The 26,610-nt window shown below is 40.6% G+C and overlaps 1 protein-coding gene across 1 annotated transcript in view; it reads right to left on the bottom strand.

The window, feature by feature from the left end:
- AGBL1 (AGBL carboxypeptidase 1) overlaps positions 1–26,610 on the bottom strand; it is a 269,940-nt gene that overhangs the window by 140,985 nt on the left and 102,345 nt on the right. The window contains exon 18 of the mRNA XM_051796685.1: positions 22,681–22,861. Within this exon, the coding sequence (XP_051652645.1) occupies positions 22,681–22,861 (181 nt within the window). The remainder of the gene's footprint in view (positions 1–22,680; positions 22,862–26,610) is intronic.

Genomic DNA, 26,610 nt, shown 5'->3' on the forward strand with positions numbered 1-26,610 from the left:
GCAAGTTGCCTAACAGTTTCTTGCAAAATTCAGTGAGAGGTTATGTCATTGTTCCACCTGGAGTGCCTCAGGGGGTCTCCTCTTTCTTGCTCTCCCTTTTGCCAACTTCCACTCACATCTACCATCTCAGTAGGGAAGTTATTTGAAGCAATAACAATGCTTTGGAACAGGTTCCAAGGTAAATTAGTTTGCATCCATCACAAATTCTGCTATAAACTATACTTGCATCCCACAAAAAATCTCCAGGATAGAAAACTGTTGAAGACAGTGGGAGTTCAAAGATCCTAGTGTTTATTATTGACCTACTCTCTCCTTTAAGAAGCAAAAGGAATCTTGCTGCTGCAGCAGTTTGGAACATACCACTTGAATAAAATCATAATAGGAATAAACTCGGTCAAATCCCTTTTCTTACAGATTATTAAATCCTCCTGAAGCAGAGAAAGTGTCAAGAATAAAGCTTAGGACAAATAGCTGGATATATTTTTTACTTCCATACATGTAAAGTAACTCGAGAGCCTTGAAGGAAAGAATCACTTCCCTGGGTACTCTGATTCAGTGAGCTAAGTTGAATTCAGTGAGCTAAGTTGAAGTTCATTCCAAAACATGTTTTCCATCATTACAAGGGGGCATTTGAGTCAACTATGTTTTCAAAGTATTATTTACATCCACTTCTCAGGATTTCATCAAATGCAAAGTGACTACACTGATTGAATGGACACAGCGCCCTAATTGCATTCAGAGAAGAAAGCTGCTTGAATTTTATTTATTTATTCACTGATTTATTATTGTTATTTAGCTGTCTGCTTGCAACTGCAAATATGCCTTTGCTGCTCCATTAACCTGATCGCATATCTATGTTTCAAACTCAGCCCAGAATGCCCACACAGGAAATATCTCTGCAACACTTGGGGAAGCTGTGCCTTGCATTTATGGCCAAGACCGTGGGTTACATTTTTAATGAACACCTCTCCAGGTTCCTACACAGTAAACAGGTATTCTCTAAGAGATTGTGTGTGTATATGTAACATCACGTCCTAGCAAGAGCTGCAATGGCAAGGAAGCATCTTCCTTTCTCTGTTCCCAAGGGAAATGTTTCCTCTTCATCACAACCCCAGCCTACAGTGTTTGCTGCTTGTTATAGCAGAGATGCAAATTGCATTTCCTCTGCAAGCAGATGTTTAAGCCAGATGTTTCACTGCCAGATTCCGATTGGCTGACAAAGTTAAGTTTGTTCTTAAGCCTGAGGGATAACAAAAAAAGATAACAGAAGAAATTTGCACAGCACACCTGGGTTATGCTTCCAGCTACCAGTGGAGCAATTGTGAATTTACAGGGGGGTGTAGGAAAAAAGGATCCAATTGTAAGCCAAGGTCTATCAACATATTTGCCCTTCAAGCTAAAGGCTGTAGAAATGCTTCACACAAATGTTACTCAGAAGACCATCTAGACACCTATTTACCATTTCCTGAAATGGAGAAAACAAGAAAATTAATCAAATCACTGTTTTCCTATTTGGTACAACTAGCCAACAGAATATGCATTTTCAGAACATTCACAGGCTCAGATTCCAATGCCAAAGATATCCCTGTCAGAATTCAGGGCATTATGCTACACATTAAAATAAACTCTTTATAACAAGGTAAAAAGAATTCTTATTCCTTCTGTTCCTGGGTATAAGATTACCTCGGCAAACTCAGAAAATCTTTCCTTACCACCCACCACCCTTAGAATGGCATGCTCAGAACTCAGTATTGACACTTGGTGTCACCTATTTAATATGATGATGACTACAAATGTCAGGCTTTGTCCTCTCGGACCAGAGTTGCCATATGATACCTGTCAATTCTTTACTATGATTTTTTTACCTTCCTTTCAACTGCTATTACATTGTCTGGTGGGAGAGAAAAGATGTTTTCTTTCTGTCAAGTATAACTTCAAAGTTGCAGTGGAGAAATAATTACAAATGGTAAAAAACATGCTCAGAAAAAAAAAATAAAGAAAAAGAAAAAAGAGAACCCTTTTCTTTAGTGAGTTGATACATCATTTTATATATATATATGTGGTATATGACCTTTCTGTACCCAGATGCACTGCAGATATGTCCCAGATCATTCTGAATAAATACCATGATCTTCCTCCCAAATGTACCACTAACAAGTCTCTGGCAGAATATTTAAAAAAAAAAAATTCAGACATTATATATGACAATTGTTTCTGTTCCCTACTAGACACCTATCATTTTTTTTACCTCCAGGTAAGACAGTTTATAAAAGCAACTCCCTTCCCAAATCCCTACAGGAAGCTAGAAGAATAGTACATTACAATCAGTTCCACACAGACAAATATTTTATTCATATGACACAACAGTATAAAGCATATAACAGTTAATTTTATCTACATAAAAACCACAATGTGGCTTATTAATTATTTCAAATTCTTTTCCTAACCTGCTGAGGTACATTTTACCTGTTTGGGGATGAGTGGCATCAAAATCAGATACCAAGAGTGAAACCCCAGAGATGTTTATAGTAAGCCATGGAATCCCAGGGACCTTCCATATATCCCACAGATAAATGGATTATTACTAACATGATTTTGAAAACAAGTGATCAAAGCCAATTTCACTTCACTTAGCCAAAAGAATTTCAAGGAGGAGAAACAGAGAAATCTGCTGCCATTTTCAAGGTTGATAGCTGCTCTTCTCTTGTAATTCTTCCCCACCAGCTGTTTTGTACATGTCATTAATATCATAATCACTGAATTATTAGTAAGAGAATTTACAAGAACAGCTTGTTATTTCTTGGAGATTAAGGGAAATTGCCATAGAAATGAAAGCTATGGTTTGAAAGATATAAACCCAGGAATATTTTTACTGGGATTTGAGCTTGTTCCAGATCTTAGGAAGGTTTAAGCTACACTAAAGATTTCTGAATGCTATTAATGAGACCATTTAACACTCTCTGTTATTTAATATAAAACATCCTACATAAGTAATAGGGAAAAATATTGTAATAGCACAGGCCAAGAGGGAGTAAAGCTACTTAAGGAATACAATATAGCCCATTTTATTGAAACAAAAAGAAGAATTATTTTACAAATGCGGGAGAACTGTGGGGCCAGAGTTTCCTCAAATGACAGCACAGAAGGACTCCACAGTGACACAACTGTGTCCAGAGGCCAATACTGAGGTATATTAGCAGAGCCACACAGAGAGAGGTCAGAAAGAGAAAGAAGACATAATGGCCATCAGAATATGGTACATGCATTTTCAATCAGTACTACATCTCCCAAAAAACACAGTACCCTAAATAACTCCTAGAATCTTGGATATCAAAATCTAGGTAATAATTAGTCTATTTGAGAACAGCTGAAGAAACAACATTTCCTACATGCTGTGTGGAAGCTGACCTCTCTAAATCACAGTATTTTGGGATCATAGAATCACAGAATGGTTTGGGTTGGAAGGGACCTTCAAGGTCATCTAGTTCTAAATCCCCTGCCATGGGCAGGGACAATTTCCACTAGATCAGGTTGCTCAGAGCTCCATCCAACCTGGCCTGGAACACTCCCAGGGATGGGGCATGCACAGCATCTCTGGACCACCTGTTCCAGTGCCTCATCACACTCACAGTATAAAAATTCTTCCTAATATCTAATCTAAAGCTACCCTCGTTCAGTTTGAGGCCACTGCCCCTTGTCCTTGTAAATAGTCTCTCTCCATCTTTCTTGTATGTCCCCTTCAGGCATTGGAAGGCTGCAATTACGTCATCCCAAAGCTCTCTCTTTGCCAGGCTAAAAAACCTAATTCTCTCAATCTTTCCTCACATGAAAGAGAAGTGCTCCATGCCTCTAATCATCTTGGTGGCCTCCTCAGGACTCGCTCCAATAGGTCCATGTCCTTCCAGTGTTTGGGACCCCAGAGCTGGACACAGCACTCTGGGTGGGGGTATCATGAGAGCAGTACAGAGGAGCAGAATCCCCTCCTTCCCCCTGCTGCCCACACTGCTTTGGATGCAGCCCAGGATACAGTTCTGGGCTGTGAGTACACACAGCCAGCTCATGTTCAGCCTCTCACTGACCAAGAACTCCAAGTCCTTCTCCCCAGGGCTGCTCTCCATCTGTTCATCCCCCAACCTGGATTCAAATGGGGTTGTCCCAACCCAGGTGTAGCACCTTGAACTTGGTCTTCTTAAACCTCTTAAGATTCCCATGGGCCACTTCTGAGGCTTTTCCAGGTCAATGTCCTTCTTTGAACCCACCTGACAAAAATGAAATGTTTTCAAACAGTCTCTCTACTACCAGGAAACAACAGCAAACAAAGGTCCCTGAACAGGTTGCCACCAGTAATGACACAGGGCTCTTTGGAGCTTCCAAGGTCCTTGGTCCACATGATGCTAAACAGAAACTTTAAACAATCCCAGTGGATTACCAAAACAAAAACAAAAAGGAAGTGTGGGAGAGTGGCAAACAAAAGACAACAATAGAACTGCATGGGGAGAGAGAGACATTCACAAAGAATGAAAGGGCAAAAGTGAAAGATAAAGAGAGACAGATTCTGAATGGAAAAGAAATTAGGATCTAACTCCCTATGGGTGTAAAGCAAGGGAAAAAACACCATATGCTGGAATAACAAGGAAAATCAGGCAAAATATTTATATTTCTTTTCACATAACTGAAAAGATTTAAAGCATAAGAAAAAAAACAGCTTGGGACTCTGGGGGTTTCTCAGTATTGTTTTGTTTACACACAGAGACCCAGGACTTTGCTTAGAGCATCTTCCATTAGCTCTCCTGCACAGAATTACAAATGAGGAATCAGGTCATTCACTGGAAATGATGCTAATATCAGTCTCCTGTGGTTAAGAAGCTTCTGCAATTGTGGTGGTTCTGGCTGGAAGTTCATGCTGCAAATCCAAATAGCACTGGGTGAATATTAGATTGGAATCCTGGAAAAAATGCCAAACTCTTGTTTGCACCAGACGTCCAGCAAGTTGAGAAAAACAACACTCTCATCATTTGACTATGTTGTTTTTTCTTCCTTGTCTCCTGCAAAGTGACACAAATACTGAAAAGAATATTATTTTCAGTACATTCCTTGTTACCAAAAATCCTAACACAGTTTATAGACTTTAATTATAAACCAGACAGTGAAACATGAAGAAATGGAAGACAACAGCTGTTCTTCAATCCAGGGCTAACAATACAACATTATCAGTCCCAAAAAGCAATTACAGCCTTCAGGACCTTTAAACCAGAAAAAACCTGAAAATCAAAGTCAAAGGCAGAGCTTCAGTATCCAGCCTGAGATGCCAGTCCACCATTTGTAACTGTAAGCTATTGATAAACTGCTCTATCAGGTTATAAGATACTAGCATCGTTTATCTGTTGCTGAAATGCAGTTAAAACATTCAAATATGACACCTCCACATCATGTTGGAAAATAAGCAAGCAACAGTTATCAACTGAAATTAGTGCTCCAAGGGAGGGAACAGCACAAGCGTTTAGTGCATCATCAAAGATTACTGCCCAACTCAATAAAATTTCTCTGATGACAGCTGATGACAAGCAGTGACAGCCAATAGCCTGGGCTATGGCTTTTGCAGACCAAAGCAGATGATGTCACATAGAAACCTTGCTCCTCTTCTGCCCCAGCACATCAGGGCTCACATTTTTGAGGGTTGTCTGAGTTTGGAGAGAATTCAACAGCCAGAAGAGAAAGACTCAACAGGTGTCGTAACTGGAGTAAACATTAATCTTTATAACAACTCAGGGCTGCTTTGGATTTTATTTAATTGTTGTGAGGGTTTTTTTTAACCTATTTTGTGTTAAGTATATACACTCAAACCAGAATACAACACTACCTTTCTACCAATGTTCACTGTAGTATGCTAAAGGAGCGTGGAGAGATGCAGGGAGGGTTATAGAGATGCCTTTCTTCACTCTGTTGTTTCTTGTGACTTCTTACATTAAACAAAACTGGAATTTAGAATTTCTCCCTGCTTTTCTTGTTCATCTTTTCTCCCAGCTTGAATTTTCTGTTTTAGCCTTACCCTCAGGATTTCTTACCCCTGGCTCTGCCATTCCAAGCACTTCTTTCCTCTGTACTCAGCTAGGTCTCCCTCACTGTGACTTCAGCTGTAGGAGTTAGCAAAATTGGCTGCTTTGATTAGAAATGTGTGAGTGGAAGGCAGATAATAGCCTGGTTCTCTACACCTGATCTCCCAGTGAGGGGTCATTGATAGGGGTCAACAGCTGAAATAAGTGTCTCATCACATGAAGAGTTTGTGAAGGAAAAGCTGTACTGTCAAATAAAGTGGAGCACAGCAGCGCTGGGAGCTGGAGGGGGCTGAGTTACCTGTATATTTCAGTTGGTTTGTGTTTAGCAAATTTTGTTCTAGGCAGGAGCTTCCAGGAACCCTAGAACCTGAAGTCCTGTATTGAGCTACAGAACAGATGCATGTGAGGGACTTGCAAATACATGCTCCCAGAAACTAATTTTTTAAAGGGGCAAAAGAAGCTGTAGCCACCCTTCTGCTGATGCTATGCTCTTGTCTCATCTCATATGCAATGAGGCTGCAGGAATAACCTGGAAGCAAGGGGATTTCCTTGAGCCAGCTCACTGATGGGCTCTGATTAAATTATCTTCAGACTAATCCATTTGTTGATTGACATTTGTAACATGAAGACCATCCCAGATCATTTGACACTGGCCACTGGTGAATCATCAAGTTAAAGCCTTTACTTTAAATGTGACTGTTATGAATGAAATGTCAAGTGGTGACATTTGATATTCTGCACCAATTACTACTGTGCATGCAGGCACATAAGCACCATTTAAGCAGAGTCAGACTCAGGCTTTTAGGAGTTCAGGGATCAAAAGAGATAGACTGGGTCTTGTCTAGGTTTATAGACTACATGGCTGTTGAGACTCCATTAATCAAGTAGGGTAAAAAACAACCATTATGACTAATGGAAAAAGAGATATGGACTAAAGGAGGTTGAAATGGACAAGTGCTTATTTTATGCCCCACATTCTTTGCTCCACTTGAACAGCCACTGATGCATGAGTCAATCTAAAATGTATCAAAAAATAAAGAGGTACTATTGGGTTAAAGGTGACACAGAAAGAAGAAATCCAAGATCAAAAGTCACAAACTTTCCAGCAGCGGAAGGCACAGAGCTGTGAAAACCTGTTCTGTTGCTTCTTAACTTGAATGGTCAACACTAGGACAAAGTGTCCTACAGGTAGCACATCTGTATCAGGTGTGTTGGGAGTCAAAGCCCTGTTCCCTCAAAAGCCTTTTATCACCCTTACATTTTTAACAGCACCTGTACCACTTTGCTACTGTGTTTGTCTGTATTTCCCATGTATCATGTACATAGGAAAGTACACATCAGGAGTTTCAATCCACTACATTCCAGAGAAACTACTAAACAGAAGTGAAAGGAAGAAAGAGAGGAAGTCTGGGGATGTATCAGGGGACAGAACCATGCTTTCAACGCAAAACCTGATACTAAATAGCTTTTTTTTCCACAGAAAGGTTAAATGTTTAGCACTAAGCTTGGTGGCTTTTTGAAACCTTTCAACTGAATGATTTTTGAAACAACTGTTGAAACTAAGTTTTATTCTTGACAAAGATGTAGAACTGGGGTACTTCAGAAGTTCAAACAAAAAATTACTTTAAAATTCTGAACTCAGAACTCGGGGGTTATTAATTCCCACGCGAACACGCACTTTCCAGCTTTCTTATTTTCTCTTCTGAGCATGCCATTGACCCTACCTACAGCATCCCCCAGCTGTTTGTATAGCTGCCTCTTGTTTTAGAGAGTATGTTGAGGGGAAGCCAGCATGATGGATAACAGAAGTCCTTTGACATACCGTGTCATTTATCACATAACAGCCTCAATCCTGCTAAGAGGGCCTTCTCCATATGTCACTGTCAGCTCCTGTGCCACCTCAATGCATCAAAAAGAAAAGTTTGAATATGAAGCACTGTAATTCCTAAGTCACAGCTCATTGTAGCTTTCCAGACATGAAGAACCATTCTGTCTCTCTGCCAGCTTGTTTGTTTAATTTTCACCGTCTCACATATGTGAGAAATTAAGTCTTCCATGTAGAAGAAAACCAGAAAAAAGCCAGAGGTCTAACACAGAAAAGGAAGATAAAAATCTCTAATTCCATCAGGAATTCAATGTGACATTTTTAAGTGGAAAAACAAATGGCAGCCTATGACCACTAGGTATTAGAGAATTACTAAGAGTCCCATCTTCTTCCTGGTCTAGGAAAGAGGTTCTCTAATGGGCTGGTGTGAAAGTAGAAAGCTTAAAGCAATGCAGATAAGCTCCTGAACTCAGCTGCCTAATGGAGACATTTCTCATCTGTTCAGCCCCTTGAAGGGTACAAAATGTAGCTAAAGCTTCCAGGAAAGCCTCTTGAGATTATCCAGCAGGTCCTGCTTTGGGCTACCTAAGGCAATCAGAACTCACTCCCTAATGTAAGATTTCAGCAAGTCAGTTCCCAGATGACACCTGAGAACACAAACAAGAGGAGACTGGAGCCACTGCTTGGGCCTCATCTCTGCTCTGTTACACAAACACGAACTCAACAGTCCCTGTGCTGTCTCAAGAGCATTAATTAGCACAGATGGCAATAGAACATGAGCCATCCACACTCTTTTACCATTAGCCTAAAGGAATGTAGCCTGGCTCAGATTAAATGAGTGTAATATCAGGTCTGGGCTGCCTGTAGAACTCAAACCTCATCCTGAATTATCTTCACATCTACAGTGTCAAACAGTCAAGCCATTGACTAGTCCCAGTCTAGTCCCCAAAACATTCCTGCAACAGGAAAAGAGCCCTTTTCTCAGCTTGCTCTTACAAACCTCCCTCATCCTGCCCTGCTCAGAGCCCAGTCTCTACAGAGAACCTCCAGCACCATCTGGGCATCCATGACTCTCCCAACAAACCCAGAACATGCTCTTTTTAGTCCAAGTGCCCTTGAGTCAGCCATAAATCCCACATCTAACCAGGCAAATTGTTCTACCACCCACCCTGTTTGTCTATGAATCACCATTTCGAAAGTCAAAGATATAATTTTCCTTTTCTCATTCTTTTAGCAGTTTAAAAAGCTTTCCACTATCATTCCTGGCCCAAACTTACATGAACAATTTTGTAGACACATTTCCCAGGTTAGGGAAACTTTTGTACTACTTTGAATGATTCACAGACTCACAGAGTGTGAATGGTGTTAAAATCCCAGAATTAAGATGCCATTTTGGATCACAATGAGTGATTTAAATGATATGGTTTGCCTGTTCATTGGGTAACTGTAGTGCAATCTCTGTATATTTCCACTTCATAAATATATGGTTTTCTTTCAAAAGAATCACAGACAAGCTATGGCTTGAAAATAAATCAATAACCATTTATTATGCTAACCCTTAATAGTATTATTAATACAAAGAAACTTAAAAATTAGTTTTTTCCCCAGCAAATGTTTACTGACAAAGCTTCATCCTTCTGTGCCATTCACATTGCTACTGTCCTTTCCTGATATCTACCATTTCTTAAAGTAGAATCACAGAAGGGATATTAAACACAATCTTCTTTACTAGTGGTATTTCCATAAGCTGAGTCAAGTCAGCTGACACAAAGGTTCCTATTTTTGGTGCAAACTTCAGTGTACTGAAGGTCTTTGAGCAGCAGTTTAGCATCAGCCCTAATAGCCTTCCATTCCCATGTCAGATTGGATCTCTTCATCCTATCTCTCAACTATTTGCAGTAGATGCCCAATATGAATACATTACAGATGTGCCAAAATAAGAGCCTGGTGAATCTCCAGGAAGCCTATGAGCCATGCCACTGCAAAACCCTTCAAAGGCCTTCACAGCCCTAAAAGCAGCTCTCTCCCTGAAGCTGCAGGAAGGAGCTCTGAATCAACAATATCGCTTCTACTTTCCTTTGTATTTCAGTCTGGCATAAAGACAGACTTGTTTATGTGTATGTAGGGAAAGTAGGAAGCATAAGAACAATAATTCAGCTAGGGGCAAGCCTTGGTCATTATTCGGGCCACTAAGCAATGGGGTTGAATTATGGCTTGCTGTGACAGTACCCTAAATAACTGTTAGCTGGAAATATTAGCTTGCATTACAGAAACAATTATGAGAGTTAACCATTTGAAAAAGGAAAACATGCTGTTGAAGAGCTGCCATTCAGTCACCACAGCTCACATTCTTCAGATTAAAACAGAAATTTCAAAGGGAAAAAGGCATAAATCAATCCAAGTTTATGTCCAAGCAATGCAACATGTTTTCAGGATAGCACACAACAAAACATATGCATATTTGTGTTGCTGATTTGCACAAACCCATTCCCACAGGATGAACATAATAATTGAAAATGAGAGCACAAATGGCCACTTTAATGCCTAAACTCCAGTTTGAGTAACTGTGCATGCAAACACTTATCTATTTTTCAAGCACAACTGCATTCTTTCAATCCTGACAATCTGGATCAAAATGGCTTCCATTAGCATAATTATATATGCATTTACACACATAGAATGCTGCATCACTCAGACCACAGAGTTTCTTGGCAAACCTCAAAACAAACTCCTTATTTAGGCTTACACGAGGTTTAGCAAGAATTAGCAACGACAGAGTCATACATGCACCACATTTAGTTCGTGGAGAATTAGATATATGCTCTTTAGCGACCAACCTTCCCATTTGAGCCTGTGCAAGTAAAATTATGGTTTCCAAGCTGACACACGTGTTTCTTGGAGATTAATGAGATGCTCAGGGAAAAAAAAACAAAAAACAGAAGGGGTTTGATTGCACCTAAGTGATTTCACTTCCGTAGTTTACAACATCTGCTGCAGACCTAGTTGCCACAAGTTCTGCCCAACTGCTTAAAACCAGAAACTCCCAACACTCAGAGGCAATGGGTTCAGAGGGTATGAAAGAGCTACTTTGCACCAGTCCAAAGGCTGGATAGTAAGCAATGCCTGAAAGTAAAGCAGGTAGTTTGCTATGGCACTTGGATACCCTCTGGGACAAAAGATATAACGAATAAATTGCTGTTATCAATCCCCACAATCAGAACACATACACACCAGCTAAAAATGGGAGAGGTATGAACACTATCAAAGTCAGTTCATTATAAATAACAGTAGAGAGCTGAGCTTTTATTTTTATATGAAATTGTGTAATGAAAAGATACATTTGATTCAAAGTATTTCTACTGTTTACAGCAACTGAGGCTTTTTCTTAATAGTCTCCTTTTTATTTACATTCCCGGCTGTATTAGTGTGCTGAGCCATTTATATGGACACTATTTGATTTCTGAACAGACTCTGTGCTGGATGGGATTACACCCCTTTCAAAGCTGTCTAAAGATAGAGAAGTTGCACAGTTCAAGGGTGCCCTCACCTGCATGTCAGGGAAAGAGACAGAAATTTCTGTGACTTATAACACTTCTCCACCTGAAATCCAGCATGTGCACAAGACCAGGTAGCATATTCTCCAAACAAAGTTATTTGAAAGCAAACTCTCTTTTGTTTAACACGCATGTTCTGGAGGGGAAAACAACTGTTCCACAACTGTCTTAGGATTTCCGCATTCAAACTCTACATGGGTTTACAATAACACACTTGACAGGTAAATCCACAGAAGGTTTGGCTATTCTGTGGAGATGGTTCAAACCACAAAGTATCAGCTGCCTTTCCAGAGATCTCAGCTTAACCCCAAAGATGTTATTTCTGTCATCTAAAATTATCCATGTGAAACATAGTTTAATCTCCCATAGCTCCTTCTACTTCACTTTCAGACCTTGTGAGCTGTTGTCACAGGTGTAATCCTGACCTGTTTTTCCTAACATTATATCCATCTAAGCACACAATTCACTGCCACTCAAATGAGGTACTAGAGATTTCTATTCTACAGACCAAGACCTATTAGAGACCTGGATGAGAGATCACCAATTTTTTTTCATATCACTGGAGCAAGGATTTAAAGCCATGATAGTGCTCTGTAGAAGTGACTGATTAGTGCAATAAACTACATTGCCACATAAAGCCTCTTTCCCTGGTTCTTCTCATTTCTAAATGGTATTAAAATAGTTTATGAGTGTTCAGCTGCTCTGCACTTTACATCCTCTTACGTGCCATAACTGTTGGGGGAAGAAAAATCAACACTTTTTTAATCTTTGCCTTTTGTTTTATGCTAATGACCTTTTTTAGCTAACAGACAACAAATGCAGGAAACATTCCTCAAGAATTAAGTTTTCATTAGTGTTATTACTATTGCTGCTGGTAGAAGACACCATAGACCAGAGCTAGAACTGAAAACTAAATTTCTGCTTTAGTCAGTGTTCAGTAGGAGCCAGTGTCCCTGGGAGGACTGGTACTTCACTCTCCTTCAAAACCTGAGCTTATGAATATTTTGGGAGAAAAATGGGGGAATATGGGAAATAGAGAAGGAAATTGCTGCTAGAGATGCTGTCATGGGATGTACACGAAAAGAATCCTTGCGCTCACATCTTGTTATTGCCTGACAACTTTAAAAAAGAAAACAACAAAAACAGCATCACATGAAGATGCTGACCTGATTATGAATTGTTATGCATATGTATTTAGAAATAAATATTGTTTTTCCTATTTACATTCTGTGATATATATACAGTAGTATATAGCAGTTCTTCTCCAACTATTACAATAAACCTTAAGTCTTTGTCATTTGTGATAAACGATAGCAATCAAATGGGTGAATTAATATCTAGACTATATTGTTCACTATCACTTCTCCTCTGCATTCTACTTTCCCAGACATAGAAGAGTCCAATGGATATAATTGAACATATAAGCATTTTATATAAGGACACATCCACTTGTGAAATTTAACAAGCCAATTCTAAAAGGCCATAGAAAAGTTACTCAGTGCTACACAACTCTGAATATAGCATATTTTCCAAAGAATTTAACATTATAAATCATCACAATTCCCATGCAGAAAAACACTGGGTGTTACCTGAGAGTCCCTATTAGGGTTATGGTATCATTGAGGAGGATGTATTCTAACACTAACTTCACAGTTTTGCAGTATGCATATTCCCAAGGTGCACTGTCACTGGAGTTCTCTTCCCTGCCAATCTCATCATTTTTTTGAGGTTTTTTTTTTCCTCTCCCCTCAGCTCAAACTTGGGCTATACAACTTCAAAGCTCTTCAGTTTTTCTAAGCCTTCAAGACTCGGAGCTGCTTTGCAGGATTAAAATTGTGCTGCACCTTTCTCCTGACTCCCAGCAGTGCTGCCTGTTAGGTTGCAGAAAAGCTTTTGATTTCTCACTCTCTCATTACAGCATTGACTCAATTTTCTGGATTTTATTTTCTTGATGCTTCTGTGGGACATAAAGCTGGATTTATAAATTAGGGTGGTGATTTGCTGATACCACTGGTGCAAATTTTGCCTGTGTAATTACCCTAATTGCAATCACATGAACCATGTACACAGGAAAACAATTCAACTTCAGCTGGACCTCTGTAGGTATATTTTTGCACAGCAATTTTAAAAACAAAAGCTTTCAAATGAAGCTTATTTTTGTGGACAAGGCTCTTCATGTTTCTACACACACTGTTTCCAACTGCCACTCCCCAAACCAAGGTCATTATATGGCTCCTATCAGAGTACTTTGCCAGCTTTTAGTGCTACATTGGAATAACAAATTCCAAACAGAGGGGAAGAAAAAGTGAGAGAAAAAACACATATATACGAATGTTAAAGTACAACATTACCAAAACATAAAGCTAACCCAACATAGAATATTTTAAAAGCAAACACATGGAAAAGTAGCTTTGCACTTGCAAATCCAAGCTTCTGATTTTTTTGTTCATAGGCTTTCAAGGACTTCTGTGCATATTTCACAAAAAAATTATGTGTTTTAATACTTAAAAGGTGTCCTATGGCCATATAAAATGTGAAATGTCAGTTGGAACTTCAGGGATGTCCAGTTTTCACGGCAAAAGAAATACTGCTTGATTTATAACACAGTGTAATATATGAAGGTATATTACGAGAGACAATAACCCTCATTCCCAGGCAATTTCAGCTTTCCAGGTAGTGTGGATATTGCAGTAAAGTATTGGACATTCTTCATTGCATCTATAAAAGTGAAGTTTTTACAATTTCATTTTGTGGACTTCTCTTTTTCCATCCTATGAATAACAACTCCATCACTGCATCTCCAGCTTCCAACGGGCATTAACTCAGGTAAACAGATTCGATGTTGAGATGGGTGACCAAAACAGACCTTTTACTCATGATATTGGCTCATCTCCAAAATCTTCAGTTTTGCTATCAGTGTTTGATGTCTACCACAATCAGCTACAAGGTAACATCCAAGTTCGCAGCATTGACAACATATCTCAGTGTAGGTTTACCTGTGCAGGCTTTGCAGATACCTCCTGTAAATTCCCAGAAGGTATAGAACTCCTGATTTTTAATACATTTATCCAATTCCTGCACTGATGATATTGAGGTATTCTTCACAAACTTTCATCAGGTGGTTGTGGAAGGCATTGCAGCAGAATGTTTTCCCTATGCCAGGATGTAATCCTGAAGAAGAGCTGTAACTACAAAGCTCACAATTCCATGAAATGCATCCTGTGGCTAGGGCTGAGAAGATGGATCAGGCTGCATGAGAGGAACAGCCCAGCATCCTTTTTATTCTCACCAATCCTACTGCACAGCCTGTGCCACTAATGCACCAGTTTCTAACAAGGGACCAGCTGCTCCTTGCCTGTTTCTATACAGAGCCTAGCATGGGCACAATTGTTATGGGAATAATATACCACAAATGGGACTCAAATAAGCATAATAACAAACAAAAGGGATAATGATACACAATCAAGCTAACAAGAATTATAATATAATTCAATCATCTCATTAACTTTACTAAAAGCTAGCTTTGTACACCAGTCTCCTGGCTCCTGAAAATGTCTTCAAAGGAGCACACACATCTGATTATACCAACTCCCATCATCAGTCAGGAAAACAGACATGAATGCAGAACAAAAGGATTCCTTTCTGAGCCTGTGGAACAACCTGTTCATAACTAATATTCACGCTAACTTGAAAATGCAAGTTAGAACCCATCTAAAATTAACTAATCCCTAAATTTAAAAACTGAAACGTTCAGTAATTCAAAAGAGTAACATCACTGAGGCCACACCCAGGGATTTTTGCAGTGAAACTCCCAGGTGACCTTGCATCACCAGCACAAATTGGAGAGGAAAGAGCAAAGGGACAGGCATTCAAGTCATTGGGTACCTTTACTGTTTATGAGCTTACAAAGTCTGCACGTGCTTTTGAAATTGGCAACTGGGAGACTAATGCAACAAGGAACAACGCATTAGATCCTTCCAGTTTTTAATGTGGCCATTAACTAATTACTTTTCATGACCATTTAGAAGACAGACGATATTGCCATCTCCATTCTATTAGCAGGAACAATATGGCACTTCCATAAGAAACCTGAAAACAGGAGAATGAGGTCCCAGAGTTTAGAGTTTAAGAAACCCAAGATCCTTTTCACACCAGACTTTCTAGTGCCCTGTCAAAAACTAGCAGTTGTGTTGCTCAGTTATTAGACTCGACACTGCAACAAGCAGTTATAAGCAATAGATTGCGTTCACTTTCTAGCTCAAATTCCTGGAAGCATATGGGATATGCTGAAGATAAAAGAAATTGCAGCAAAGCACCCAAAATTTCAGCTACACTGCTGCTGGGGAACAAAAGCACCAAGCAATAAACCCAGTCATTGAGACAAGGCTGGTGCTGAGTCCCGCAGACAATGATATCACACAGGTTCCTGTTTTAGAGGCTCAGGCACACTATAAATTAGGTGAGGGTGTTAAAACAACAGCTGGCTGCTAATTAGTCACAACCCCCCTCAGCAGGGTATCAACAAAGTGGCAGAGAACATCTCGAGTAAATTAAATTTTAAAAAATCCTACTGCAATCACTCCCCCGACAGACCCTTCCTTCCTCTTCCCTTTCGGCTTTTTATTTATTGTAATTACTTTAGTAATAAGATTTGTTTCCTTGTTATTATATATATTACCATGCAGGGCAACAACAACAACAACAACAAAAATATAATAGCTGGGAAGAGTTATGGAGCTTATTTATCTCCTTGGCTGTTATTGGGCCGTTGGGTGGAGAGAGCGATGAGGAGGTGGGGGCCTGGGAAAAGCAGTAAATAGAAAGGAAAGCATATTCCTCGGGAGCAGAGACATATGGGGGCATATTTACAAAGGAGGAAACACTGACAATGAGTGAACAGAGCTAATAACTCAGGGGGCCCAGCAGCTCTGGCTGATAAAGGAAGGAATAAACCATCCTGCACTGGAAGTGCTGTCAGAGGGAAGAGTCCTGGGGTGCAGCTGTCTTCAGAGGGATGTTTATCACTGAAGGTAAGCCAAGGATGGGCTTCCACATTAGCACAGCACAAGGGGCCTTGGCTGAGACTGGGGTACCTCCCAGAGCAGAGAGGAACTCAAGCAAGTGGTGCAGGGCCAGACTCCATTTCTGGCTACACCAAGGAACAGTTTGAGGAGATGAGAGCTAAGAAATACTGCAGCTCATATTTTATCTCATGCTGTGCAGGCACTAGCTATATTTACTACCCTAAGCTCCCCGATTCATCACTGTCCTCTCAGTGGAGGGCAACAGAATCAACACCTGAGGCACTAAAGAGCTGCAAAAACTTCTGCTCCACTTGAGGAAAATTAGCCCACACTTTATATGCACTTCCCAGAGCCACAAAGTATGCCAGTACAGATGTTCATATCTTTATCACCTCTGAGGTCTTAAGGAAACAACCTGTGCAAACAAACTTGCCACCTTATCCTAGCTGTACTCTGAGTTACACTTTGTGAGTAAGGGTTGAGTCTTTCCCATTTTACAAAATGCTCTTTTTTTTTAATCCAAATTAGCTTTGGTTTCCATATGCCTACCCAACTACTTTTGTTAAGGTGGTGACAATTTAAACTTCTAAAGAAAACAGGGAGGACAAACTCATACAGCATCTGTCAAAGAAGAGCAGCACACTAGTCCTGTAGCAGCAGCCTTCTAGAGAGAGACTGCATTAATTCAAAACACTCCTCTCCCAGCCCTCCCACATCTCTGCACTATCCTTAGAGAAACACACACATCATAGATTAAGTAGTCTGGAGAGAGCCTTTGGAGTGTGTTTGCAGAGTGCATGGCACCAATTTAGTTATGTGAGGCTAGATTGTGAGAATTAAACTTCTCTTTCAATCCTCTGACCGCAGAGAAGCAATAAAGAGAAGGGGGCATGTCTGCAGTTGTACAGCTTTGTGTGACATCACCTCAAGATTTAGTCCTTAAGGATGCAGTTCTGGATCATAAACTAATTCCTTAGAGTAGACATTAGCTTTTTTTTCCCCATCCCTGATCATTTCTGCCTCTTATTGCCCCAAGAATGCAATATCTCAGTTCAGCATTAATATAGGAAAGAAAAAGGTAATATACAAACAGCTTTTTGGGTATAGAAACAAACATGGTTCTGCTCCTCCTCTTGAGATTGTCCTTCAAAACAGAAAGGACCAGTTCCAAAAATTAAGTGGCAGCACAGTCCTTTTTTTCCTTTGTAGTTTTTGAGAGTGTGCAGAGGAAACCTTCTCTAGAAGGGATTTTAGTGGGCATTTCTCTCTCTCTCCATTTCAGTAATTGTCAAAAAACTAATGCTCTTCCCTGATGGATTTGAAGAGGTAATGAACAAAGCCCCCTGAGTAAACAAGGATGGAATAGACAGATTAAACAAAAGGGAAGGGAGCATCAATGGACAGATAGGAAACCCAGTACCTCACCTGCCTTACCTTGGAGTAGCAAAGCTTACTGAGCCTGTGTTGTGGCAGAGCAAATGCAGGAGGGAACAGGGTGTTTATAAACCAGGTAAAGAATAGTCTGTGGCTATAATTCAAAATGCAAATCAGGATTTCCTCTACCTAACTGCTACTGTGGTTACCCCATGGCTCTGAAGAAATCATGTGGCTTCCAATAAATTCATCTTCCTTTACCAAAACGACAGACTCACCAGATCCCATCTCCACTCATTGGTTCAATTAATTTATAAAATGCATCAAGTTCTTTTCAATGAAAAGCCTCTTTAATTCGGCAGGAGGGAGGGAAGAGTGAGAAAAGGAGGGAGACAAAAAGAAAGAAGGGATGTTAAAAGGCAGAAATGGAAGAGGAAGAAGGTGGCAGCACAGGAGGGAGACGAACTCAAAGGGCTGTGATACTGGACAGCAAAGAATTTGCCAGTGGAAAGAGAATTTCTGCATACACAAAATACATAGATACTGCATGAGCAGTCTGCATGGGAAGTATTCTTTAACACAAAATCATTTCCCCAGGACCTTCCACTTCTTGCTTGAGCAATGATCTTGCAAGGCCAATCATTTTTAATTTAATACTTCTGGGAACTGGAGAGAAAAAAACCCACCCTGAAATAGGCACAATTGGCAAGAATCAAGTGTTAGCATTTGGCATCATTTATTACTGCTGTTTATGGTGATATAAATTAGGTTATACTGATATAATTAATAACCCTAAATTTAATACATAATAAATAGCAATATTTATCTAGACACCGCAGGGTCTGGAGAAATCCAGCCAAAAGCACTAAATGTTGGCTACTGTGTTGAGTGAGCACATGTGTGGGAGTGCCAGGTGTGTGTGTAGATGTCTTGCAGGTCCAGCAGATGCTGAGGCACAGCTGCAGGAACAGGCTGCTGACAGAAGGATGCACAGCAGGCACACACAGAAGGCAGCACATGAACACATCATGAGTTAGCACACAGCTGCACAGGCATGCGTGAGCACACACAGCTCGATGCTCAAATGTGTGATAATGAGTTTATATGGAACGCTGTGGACAGCAAAAAGTGTTCTGTTTCTTTACAAAACCTCTTTTTGTGCTGCTATAGTCCGGCTTTTTACAAGTTCTCTCACTGAATCCTGGTTTCTGGATTTTGCACAACTGCAACTATAATTAATCTACTTTTGGGTACATGGGTTTCACTTGAACAGATTAACTTTTTTAAAGCAAAAATTTTTAATAAGGTTTCATTAGAGGCTACTCTGCACCATTTCTCCCAAATTTAAAGTTTTCCAAGAGCATTATTTTCCACATTCTGCAAGTTAAAAACAAGCCTAATAGTTCAAACAGTAGTAGATCTAGATTGACATTTCAAATTGCTCTAAGGTTATGTATGTCACTCTCATTCTGTAAGGAAGAAGACTCAGGCAAAAGGCAGAGGCAATGGTCTTTTAGTCCAACAGCAGCAGAGCCAGGAACAAAGCACAGGTTTCTCTCTCATCCATTGCCATTTTCTACCACATTCCTAATGAAGGTGATACTTTTCTTCATGGATTCTCTTACACTTCATAGATATTAATTCCTTTTAAAGCTTTCCATTTACTATAATGTAGTTTAAAAGGGGGCTACAGGTATGGGGCTAAAGTACTGAGCCATAAGGCCAAACACCACTTACTACTTTGGATTATCATAGAACAACTTGTGCAAAAGAAAGTCAGACTGCAAGGACACTAAGTATAAGGCTGTCACTTCAGATTGACTTACACTACTGGTCTTGGAAACTAAGACTATTTTTTCCTTGTAATTTTTATCAAAAGAAGCAAAATGAAAATATATAAAGTAACTATCAGGTCAGATCATAGATGTATGTGAGGCAGAATCCCATCACCAGCAGCGGTCAAAAGCCAGTGTCTGGCAGAAAGTATAAGATTAACTTTATGAAAAGCAGTATCAGTTATTTAACTTAAAATATATAACCATTATCAGATCAGTTGAATATTGTTTGACAAAACTACACCCGCGTGCTCTTCAAGATGGAGCAAAATGCTGTGCTACACAGCAACACAATCACTCACCAATTCTGTCTGAATTGAACAACATCCAATTAGCTGCAGAATTTGGTAGTGATCTGTAATTTTATGTGATGACAGCTCCACTTGTACGCACACACTTGCATCACTGCTGCCTTCATTTAGCATCAGTGACAGGGCTCCACATCTCCATCTCTGACAGACAGCAATGGATTCTCCAAGCACTGACTGAAGCAAAAGGGAGTGTGCAGAGCTGCTTCCCAGCTCAGCCCCACACAGGCAGAGCATAATCGCATTACTGCAGCCCTGCCTGTGTTAGAGGAGCATTCTCTGCGTGTAACCTTCAGATCACATTAACCAAAGCAAATACCAAGGTCCTGATCATCTTGTTGCTGCATGAGGCTCCCAAAGTGTGATGGTGCAGTGCCCTGCTGGGATGAGCACTCACCTGCTGAGCTGTGCCTGCAGCAGGGAGCCAGCTGGGGAAGAGGCACAGCTGGGCTGCTGGAAAAACGCTTTGTAACCAGGCACTGGTTATGCACACCCCAGCACACAGGGCTGGGGATTAAGGAGAGTGAGGAAATTCGAAGAATTGTCAACAAAAAGTAATCCAATTCTTTTTTAAATAAAGATACAGAGACACCAGGACGAAAGCAACAGAGGCACTGATACAGGAGATATTTTTGTTTCACAATAAAAGATAAGATCACTGGTTACCAGGTGTAGGTGTTCCCTGTGTCCAGCACAGAGCCAAGATACTTGTTGGCCTGGGTAGTGTGCTTGCTGCATTCAGCATGCCCAGTCCTGGCAGGGGGAAGGTATGAGAGCACAGCAACTTGTATAAAACTAGAAGTGACAACAGGTTGGGATGTTACACACACTCTAGCAGACACAAAAGCAGACCTTTTGGGCGTGCCTGGTGGGACTTCCACAGCAGTGATTATGAATCCCAAAGAAAACAAGTAATTTCATGAAGTGAGTTATAAAACAGTTTTCAGAAATGTAAAAAAATATTTAGCAAGTATCTTCTTACAAGTGCTATTGTCAGTGATGGACTATGGACCAGCTTCCTCAGAAAATAGTTCCCTCTTAACATTGTCTTGAAAGATAATAAAGGTTATTAGAGCATTTAAACTTAGACAACCTTTTTAACTCATCACCAGATTTAACTACAGTTCAAGCTCATCTGCACCAGGGAAGGCAAAACACCCTCCTGTGTGACACGAGCCCAAGTACTATACTGCATTCAGGTGTCACCTAGAGCCATGTCCTCCCTCCTGAGGGTCCCTTCCTGTTATGTTCACTCCTGACAGCTAGAGGGAAAGGCCAGACATTCCCTCCACTCCTGCATCTGTTGAAAATTTTAAGTGTAGTGAAAGGAGCAAAAGTAAGGGGGGAAAGCCACAACCTTTTTTCTTGCTTCTTCTGTCCGGAAGGATCAAAAAAGCATTTGGTGCCAACAGAGGCTTCACATACCCTGGGGCTGTATCCGGCTATTCTGAACAGTCCTCCCAGACTCCTGGAAGACTCAGGTCCTGAAGAGCACAGGAGCTGTGACTTCACAGACTAGAGACTGTCAGAAAATCCCAAGGTGCTCCCTGCTGAAACTGAATTAGTTTAGAACCAAACTCAATGCAGTTGTTGCTCAGGATTGCTTTTCTGTTCCTGCAGCACTCCATCTGCACAGCCCGACCCCAAAGCAGGTGGGAGAATGTAGCTTGAGGAAAGTTGTTCCTCTATACTTTTCTGTGTTTCAATACTTATTTAAGCCCATCTTCTAGCTTCAAGATTTGTCATGTGTTCCACTTTAATAAGCCAGGGGGCACAGTTGTTGCCAAGACCTGCAAGACCTCATAGCCAGGTCAAGACACACAAGTGTGTGGGATGTGATCATGACATCCTGTCCCTGCATCAGACAGGACCAATGGTTATCAACTTACAGCCACTTCACAAACACCCAAGGTGAACAAACTCCACTATCCTCAGAGACAAGTAGATTTTTTTTTTTTCCAGCCAAGTGCAAGCCTGCCTTATCTTAAAGTACCCTTCCATGTTTCAAAGGGAATTATTCTTCCACTGCTTGCACAGCAATATTTATTTCATGTCAGCATATTAGGAGCAGTTGTACTTTTTCCACTCATGTACAGAGAGAGGGAAGGGAAGTTAGTGTGGGTGGGCAGGGATAGTTTAAGGCAAAGAATGAAAGAAGGAATCAGTATTTTCCAAGATCAGTTTCAGTATCTCTTAAGAAACGTGGGAGGGAAGATTGAAAAGGAGGTGGGAGAAGGAGGGAGCTTCACTATATGGAAATATTTCCATGAAAATGTGAAAATTTAAGAGATCCTTACTCATCTTCCCCCCTACCAGGCTATACAAAGCATTAATTACAGCCAGTTCTTCCCAGGCATATATGTCTTGCAAGTGTGGTCTGCCCTGCTGCTGAAGCAGAAAGGATAGACCTCCATTTATCAAGAAAGACCCTGTTTCTCCAGCACAACTAACACTCCATCCAGGCAATTGAGAGATCTTATGGCCACAGACAGTACAGAATCACATGCACCTGACAAATGTAAGACAGCACAGTAGGTCATGTCTCAAATTCACATTTTCCATACAGGATTGATAACAGAATGCGTAAAACACGAGGCAAAGAGAATTCTCCTGACCATTGAAGAAAAGATGTGGTAGGTGCACAGGGGTAAAGCCAGCAGACAAACCCAGCCAAACCCCAGAAGAAGTACATATCACAACTCACTTGCCATTGATGACTCCATCGGGATTAAGCATGGGCACAATCTTGAAAATGAAGCATTTCCGCAGGAGATCAGCGATGGGATCACTGCTCACAAGGAACTCCAGGGTTCCCTTCATCACCCAGCTGGCATTGCTCTCACCAGGGTGAACACGGGCTGTTAGAAACACATAAGGACGATTGCCTGGAAAACAAACCAAAAACAACCCAAAACTGAACAGGACTTTTCTCTGAATAATGGCTTTGCAAGTAGATTTTATTCCTTTTGAATTGCGATAATCTGAAATGCATTTTAAGGAAAATACATCCCTAAATGGTCCCGGCATTTCCTCAAGGTGCTCTTTGTAAATTGATCACAGATTTGGTCCTCAGAACCAGCACAGTGCCAGTTTCATCTGATCCCCTTGCTTGTGTATCCTGTGATAACCCTACAGATACTTATATGTGCCATTAGAGAGCATTCTGCATGTGCAGGTTACTGCCTCTCCAAATGGCACCAGCATGCTTTCTAGCAATTCTTGGAAGTTTCATCCAATCAAGCTTCATTAAGGTTTAAAAGCCAGCTAGAAATTATTTAATTTTCTAAGGTCCTGCTCTACTTCCAGTATTTCACCATTACCAATTCAGAATTTTATAAATATCGAAGCAGATCTGCCCACTCATAAGGGCCCCAAGGACATGGAAGCTGCCTGTCCTCTGGCACAAACCTGTGTTGTAAGGTCAAAATCATAATTAATCAAGCTAAACTGATATGATTAAAGAAAATGCATTAATAAGTTCATAAGATAAACTGCAGAGGTTGAGTACTCAAAGCTAACCATTATTTCAAAACCATCGAACAAAAAGTAGAAATAACAATGCACATAGTTAAGACAGGCTGTTATGTTTGGTGGAAAGACATTTTTCAGTTTTATATAATAGAGATGCTCAGATGGCAAAGCTGATTTTCAGAAGTTGCAACTAGAAGAGTTCAGCTGTTTCTAGCAATACATTTGGCATGGGAAACATAAGCTGTGGTAATTTGGGGTGGGGAGAGGTTTTGCTTTTTTCTAAATACAAAAAGTAAACCAACTTCTTACTAAAAAGTTCATTGATAATCTTTACTGACCCTGTTTCAAAGCAGACTTGCAAAAGTTTCCTTGTTATCAAATAAGTTATTTGCTGTTCCTGTGAAAAAAACACTAAACACATTTGGTCTAGTTACAAGCCTCCAAAAACTCTCAGTATACATATGCTTAGAAAAAACTAAGTTTGACAGCAGATTCTTTGAAGTTCCCATCTGTGCCTAGCATACTCCATGGATGGGCCAAGGAAACAGGAGAAGGCAGAAGGAGACACCTGCCAGGCTCAGAAAATAAAAGGAAAGGAGAAAGCAATTATGTGTCTTAAAATGATCCTTTTGTGAGCATTCACTATCTCAGGCCATTGTCACAAGTCAACCTGACAGATTTACTTTAGTGGGAAGCATTATCTGTCAGGGCATCACAGCGGTGCCAGGATAGGTTTGTCCTGCTCTATCAGGCAACATCAGAGCTCAGGCTCTTTCCTTCATGAACTGAAGGGCCTCAACTGACAGGCTTGGGATTGGTAACAGGACAGAAGACAAAACCAAAGGCCTCAGCGGAGCACCCTTGTAAGCAAATGTTGAACTAGCAAGTTATGTGCCTTTTTTCTTAGGTCCCAAAGCCACCCTTCAGTTTCCAAATGCTTCACAAATCATTAATCAATTAAAGCATAACAGGGAGGTAGAACACTACCCCAAAAGATGTAGATGGTATTAAAGAGCTGTTTAGCTATTTGTCTGACAAACCAAAGGCTGAGACAGAGCTGAGAATACAGGTGAAATTTCTCATTTCACAGTCAAACAAGGAATAAGCATTAATTTTCTCCTTAACTGTATATTCTGCACAGTTCTGCTGAGTATATACATTACAGCACAATTTAGTTACATCTTACAGGGATGTACTTAGGCTTAGAAACAATCCCCCCTCAACACCTCCATACTTCCATGCTTTCCTCTTAAGCAGTTGGTGGGCACTAGAAGAGTGAACTGCTCTCTCAGCTCAAAGAGCTCATGCAGAGCAATCACCTTCTGGTCCAGCAAAGCAACTGGGACTCTGTTTCTCAACAGCCACTTATTAGGCTTTTATCACTCTTACATCTCACCATACCGAGGGGTTAGTACATTTGGATTAATGTGTATACACAAATGCCTTAGGCACTTACAGATTGCAAAAGATTCCTTTAGCTGCTGCAGAACTACTAGCCATTCTGATTTTTTTTTTTTTAAATTAGAGTACCCTATTTCTGTTCTGCTCCAGCTAATCGTGCATTAGCATTTACCTTAATAACGTTTTAAAATAACAACAAACAAAAACTAGCCTTCCCAAGGACATCAGCTGCGTTTTGCCTTCTCCAAACATTTTCTTCTTTCTCCCATCACCATGATTTAGTGCTGTTTTGCAGGCTCATTGCTGAGCTAAACTTACAGGGCTGTGCGGTTGTAGCTGGGAATGAGGCTCCTGAGGACTTCTAATGGACAACAGCTGTAAATAGCACAGAACAAAATAAAACGTGTTCTCTTTTGCAATTGATGAATACAGCCTTAACAATTCTTACCTCTTCTGTATATTGGGAGAGAGCTCAGCATCTTAATTAAGAAGTTCTTTCCCCAGTTAAAATAAAAAAAAAATAAAAAACTCTAAGCAAGGGTTTTGTCATATTAGAAACCCAGAATAGTTTGCCATAATTCTGCTAATTGCAATAGCATGGGACTGGCAGAGACCTGAGTTCTGCTTTTCCTCTGAAGGCTCATCAAAGTCAAGCTCATCTTACTTATATTCAGTGTTGGAAAAGCTTCTGGAGCTTCCAGATCTTAAAACTCAGGAAATAGGAGGGCAGGGGAAGAGACCAGAGATTACCTACACTGTTTCCCTGTGGGTGACAATGGAGGACCCAATAGTGTGCAGGTCTAGCCAAAGAAATCTCTCTGTTCCAGTTAAAGCTTCATTTAAAGGATCCCTTCCTGCCAAGCACATCCTCAGCTCTGACATCCCACCCACAGGAGAGTCATAACCAAGGTATGTACAAGCAAGGAAACCACAGAGCTTGTTAACTGCCTGTTCCCTTCACAGGAGCCATCACAGCCAAGTCCCACATCCTAATGCTGCTCCCCCAGAGTGCTCCCAGCATGAAAACTAATGAAGCAGCAAATAGAGCAAAAGCTGATGACATGGCCATAAAACTTGCTACCCTTGAAACACCTGGAAAACAGCAGGAGTCACCCAAACCTATGTTTTATGGCATATCCAGTTACTTGTCTGCCTTGGAATTATTGTGCTAACTGCAATTAGCATTAGAGCTCATGAAAGTAGCGGACCAAGCACTGGCCAGCTACACTCTGCACTCAAGTGGTAGCACCATTCAAGATCTCTCCACTCAGTTCAGCTGCTTCACTTCCTTCCTGACTTCCAACACCCCCATAACTGCAGTCTTGACCAGACCACCTCAGTACCACCCAGTACAGCTTATTGGTTTCTACTGGTGCCCAGTTGCCCTTCTCTCTGTGCTATTTCAGACCCCCTTGTACTATTTCCTGTGCCCTGCTAAACCTATCTTCAGAACACACAGCCTTACATCCTCTCATATATCTCCTTCCAGGACCAGAACTGAGCTTAAGTCTCCAGAATCCTCAGGCCAACACTTAGGCAGCTCCCCCCCACATTTTCAGGAAGCTGCCAGAAAGCTGAGGTTAGCCATTTATCTCTGCAAAGCCCACATGACACATAACCTTCTCTGGGAATGTAAATAATAAAAAGGGAAAATAGAGGAACCTTTTCATGCTACATAAAGCCTTATCCAACAAATCATGTCTTCTTACGCTGTGTTACATTTTGACATGCCTGGAATATAACATGGCACCAACAATACCCA

This window comes from Manacus candei, unplaced genomic scaffold, assembly GCF_025592945.1.
Source record: "Manacus candei isolate 608988 ecotype Guabito, Panama unplaced genomic scaffold, ASM2559294v1 h1tg000046l, whole genome shotgun sequence".
NCBI lineage: Eukaryota > Metazoa > Chordata > Aves > Passeriformes > Pipridae > Manacus > Manacus candei.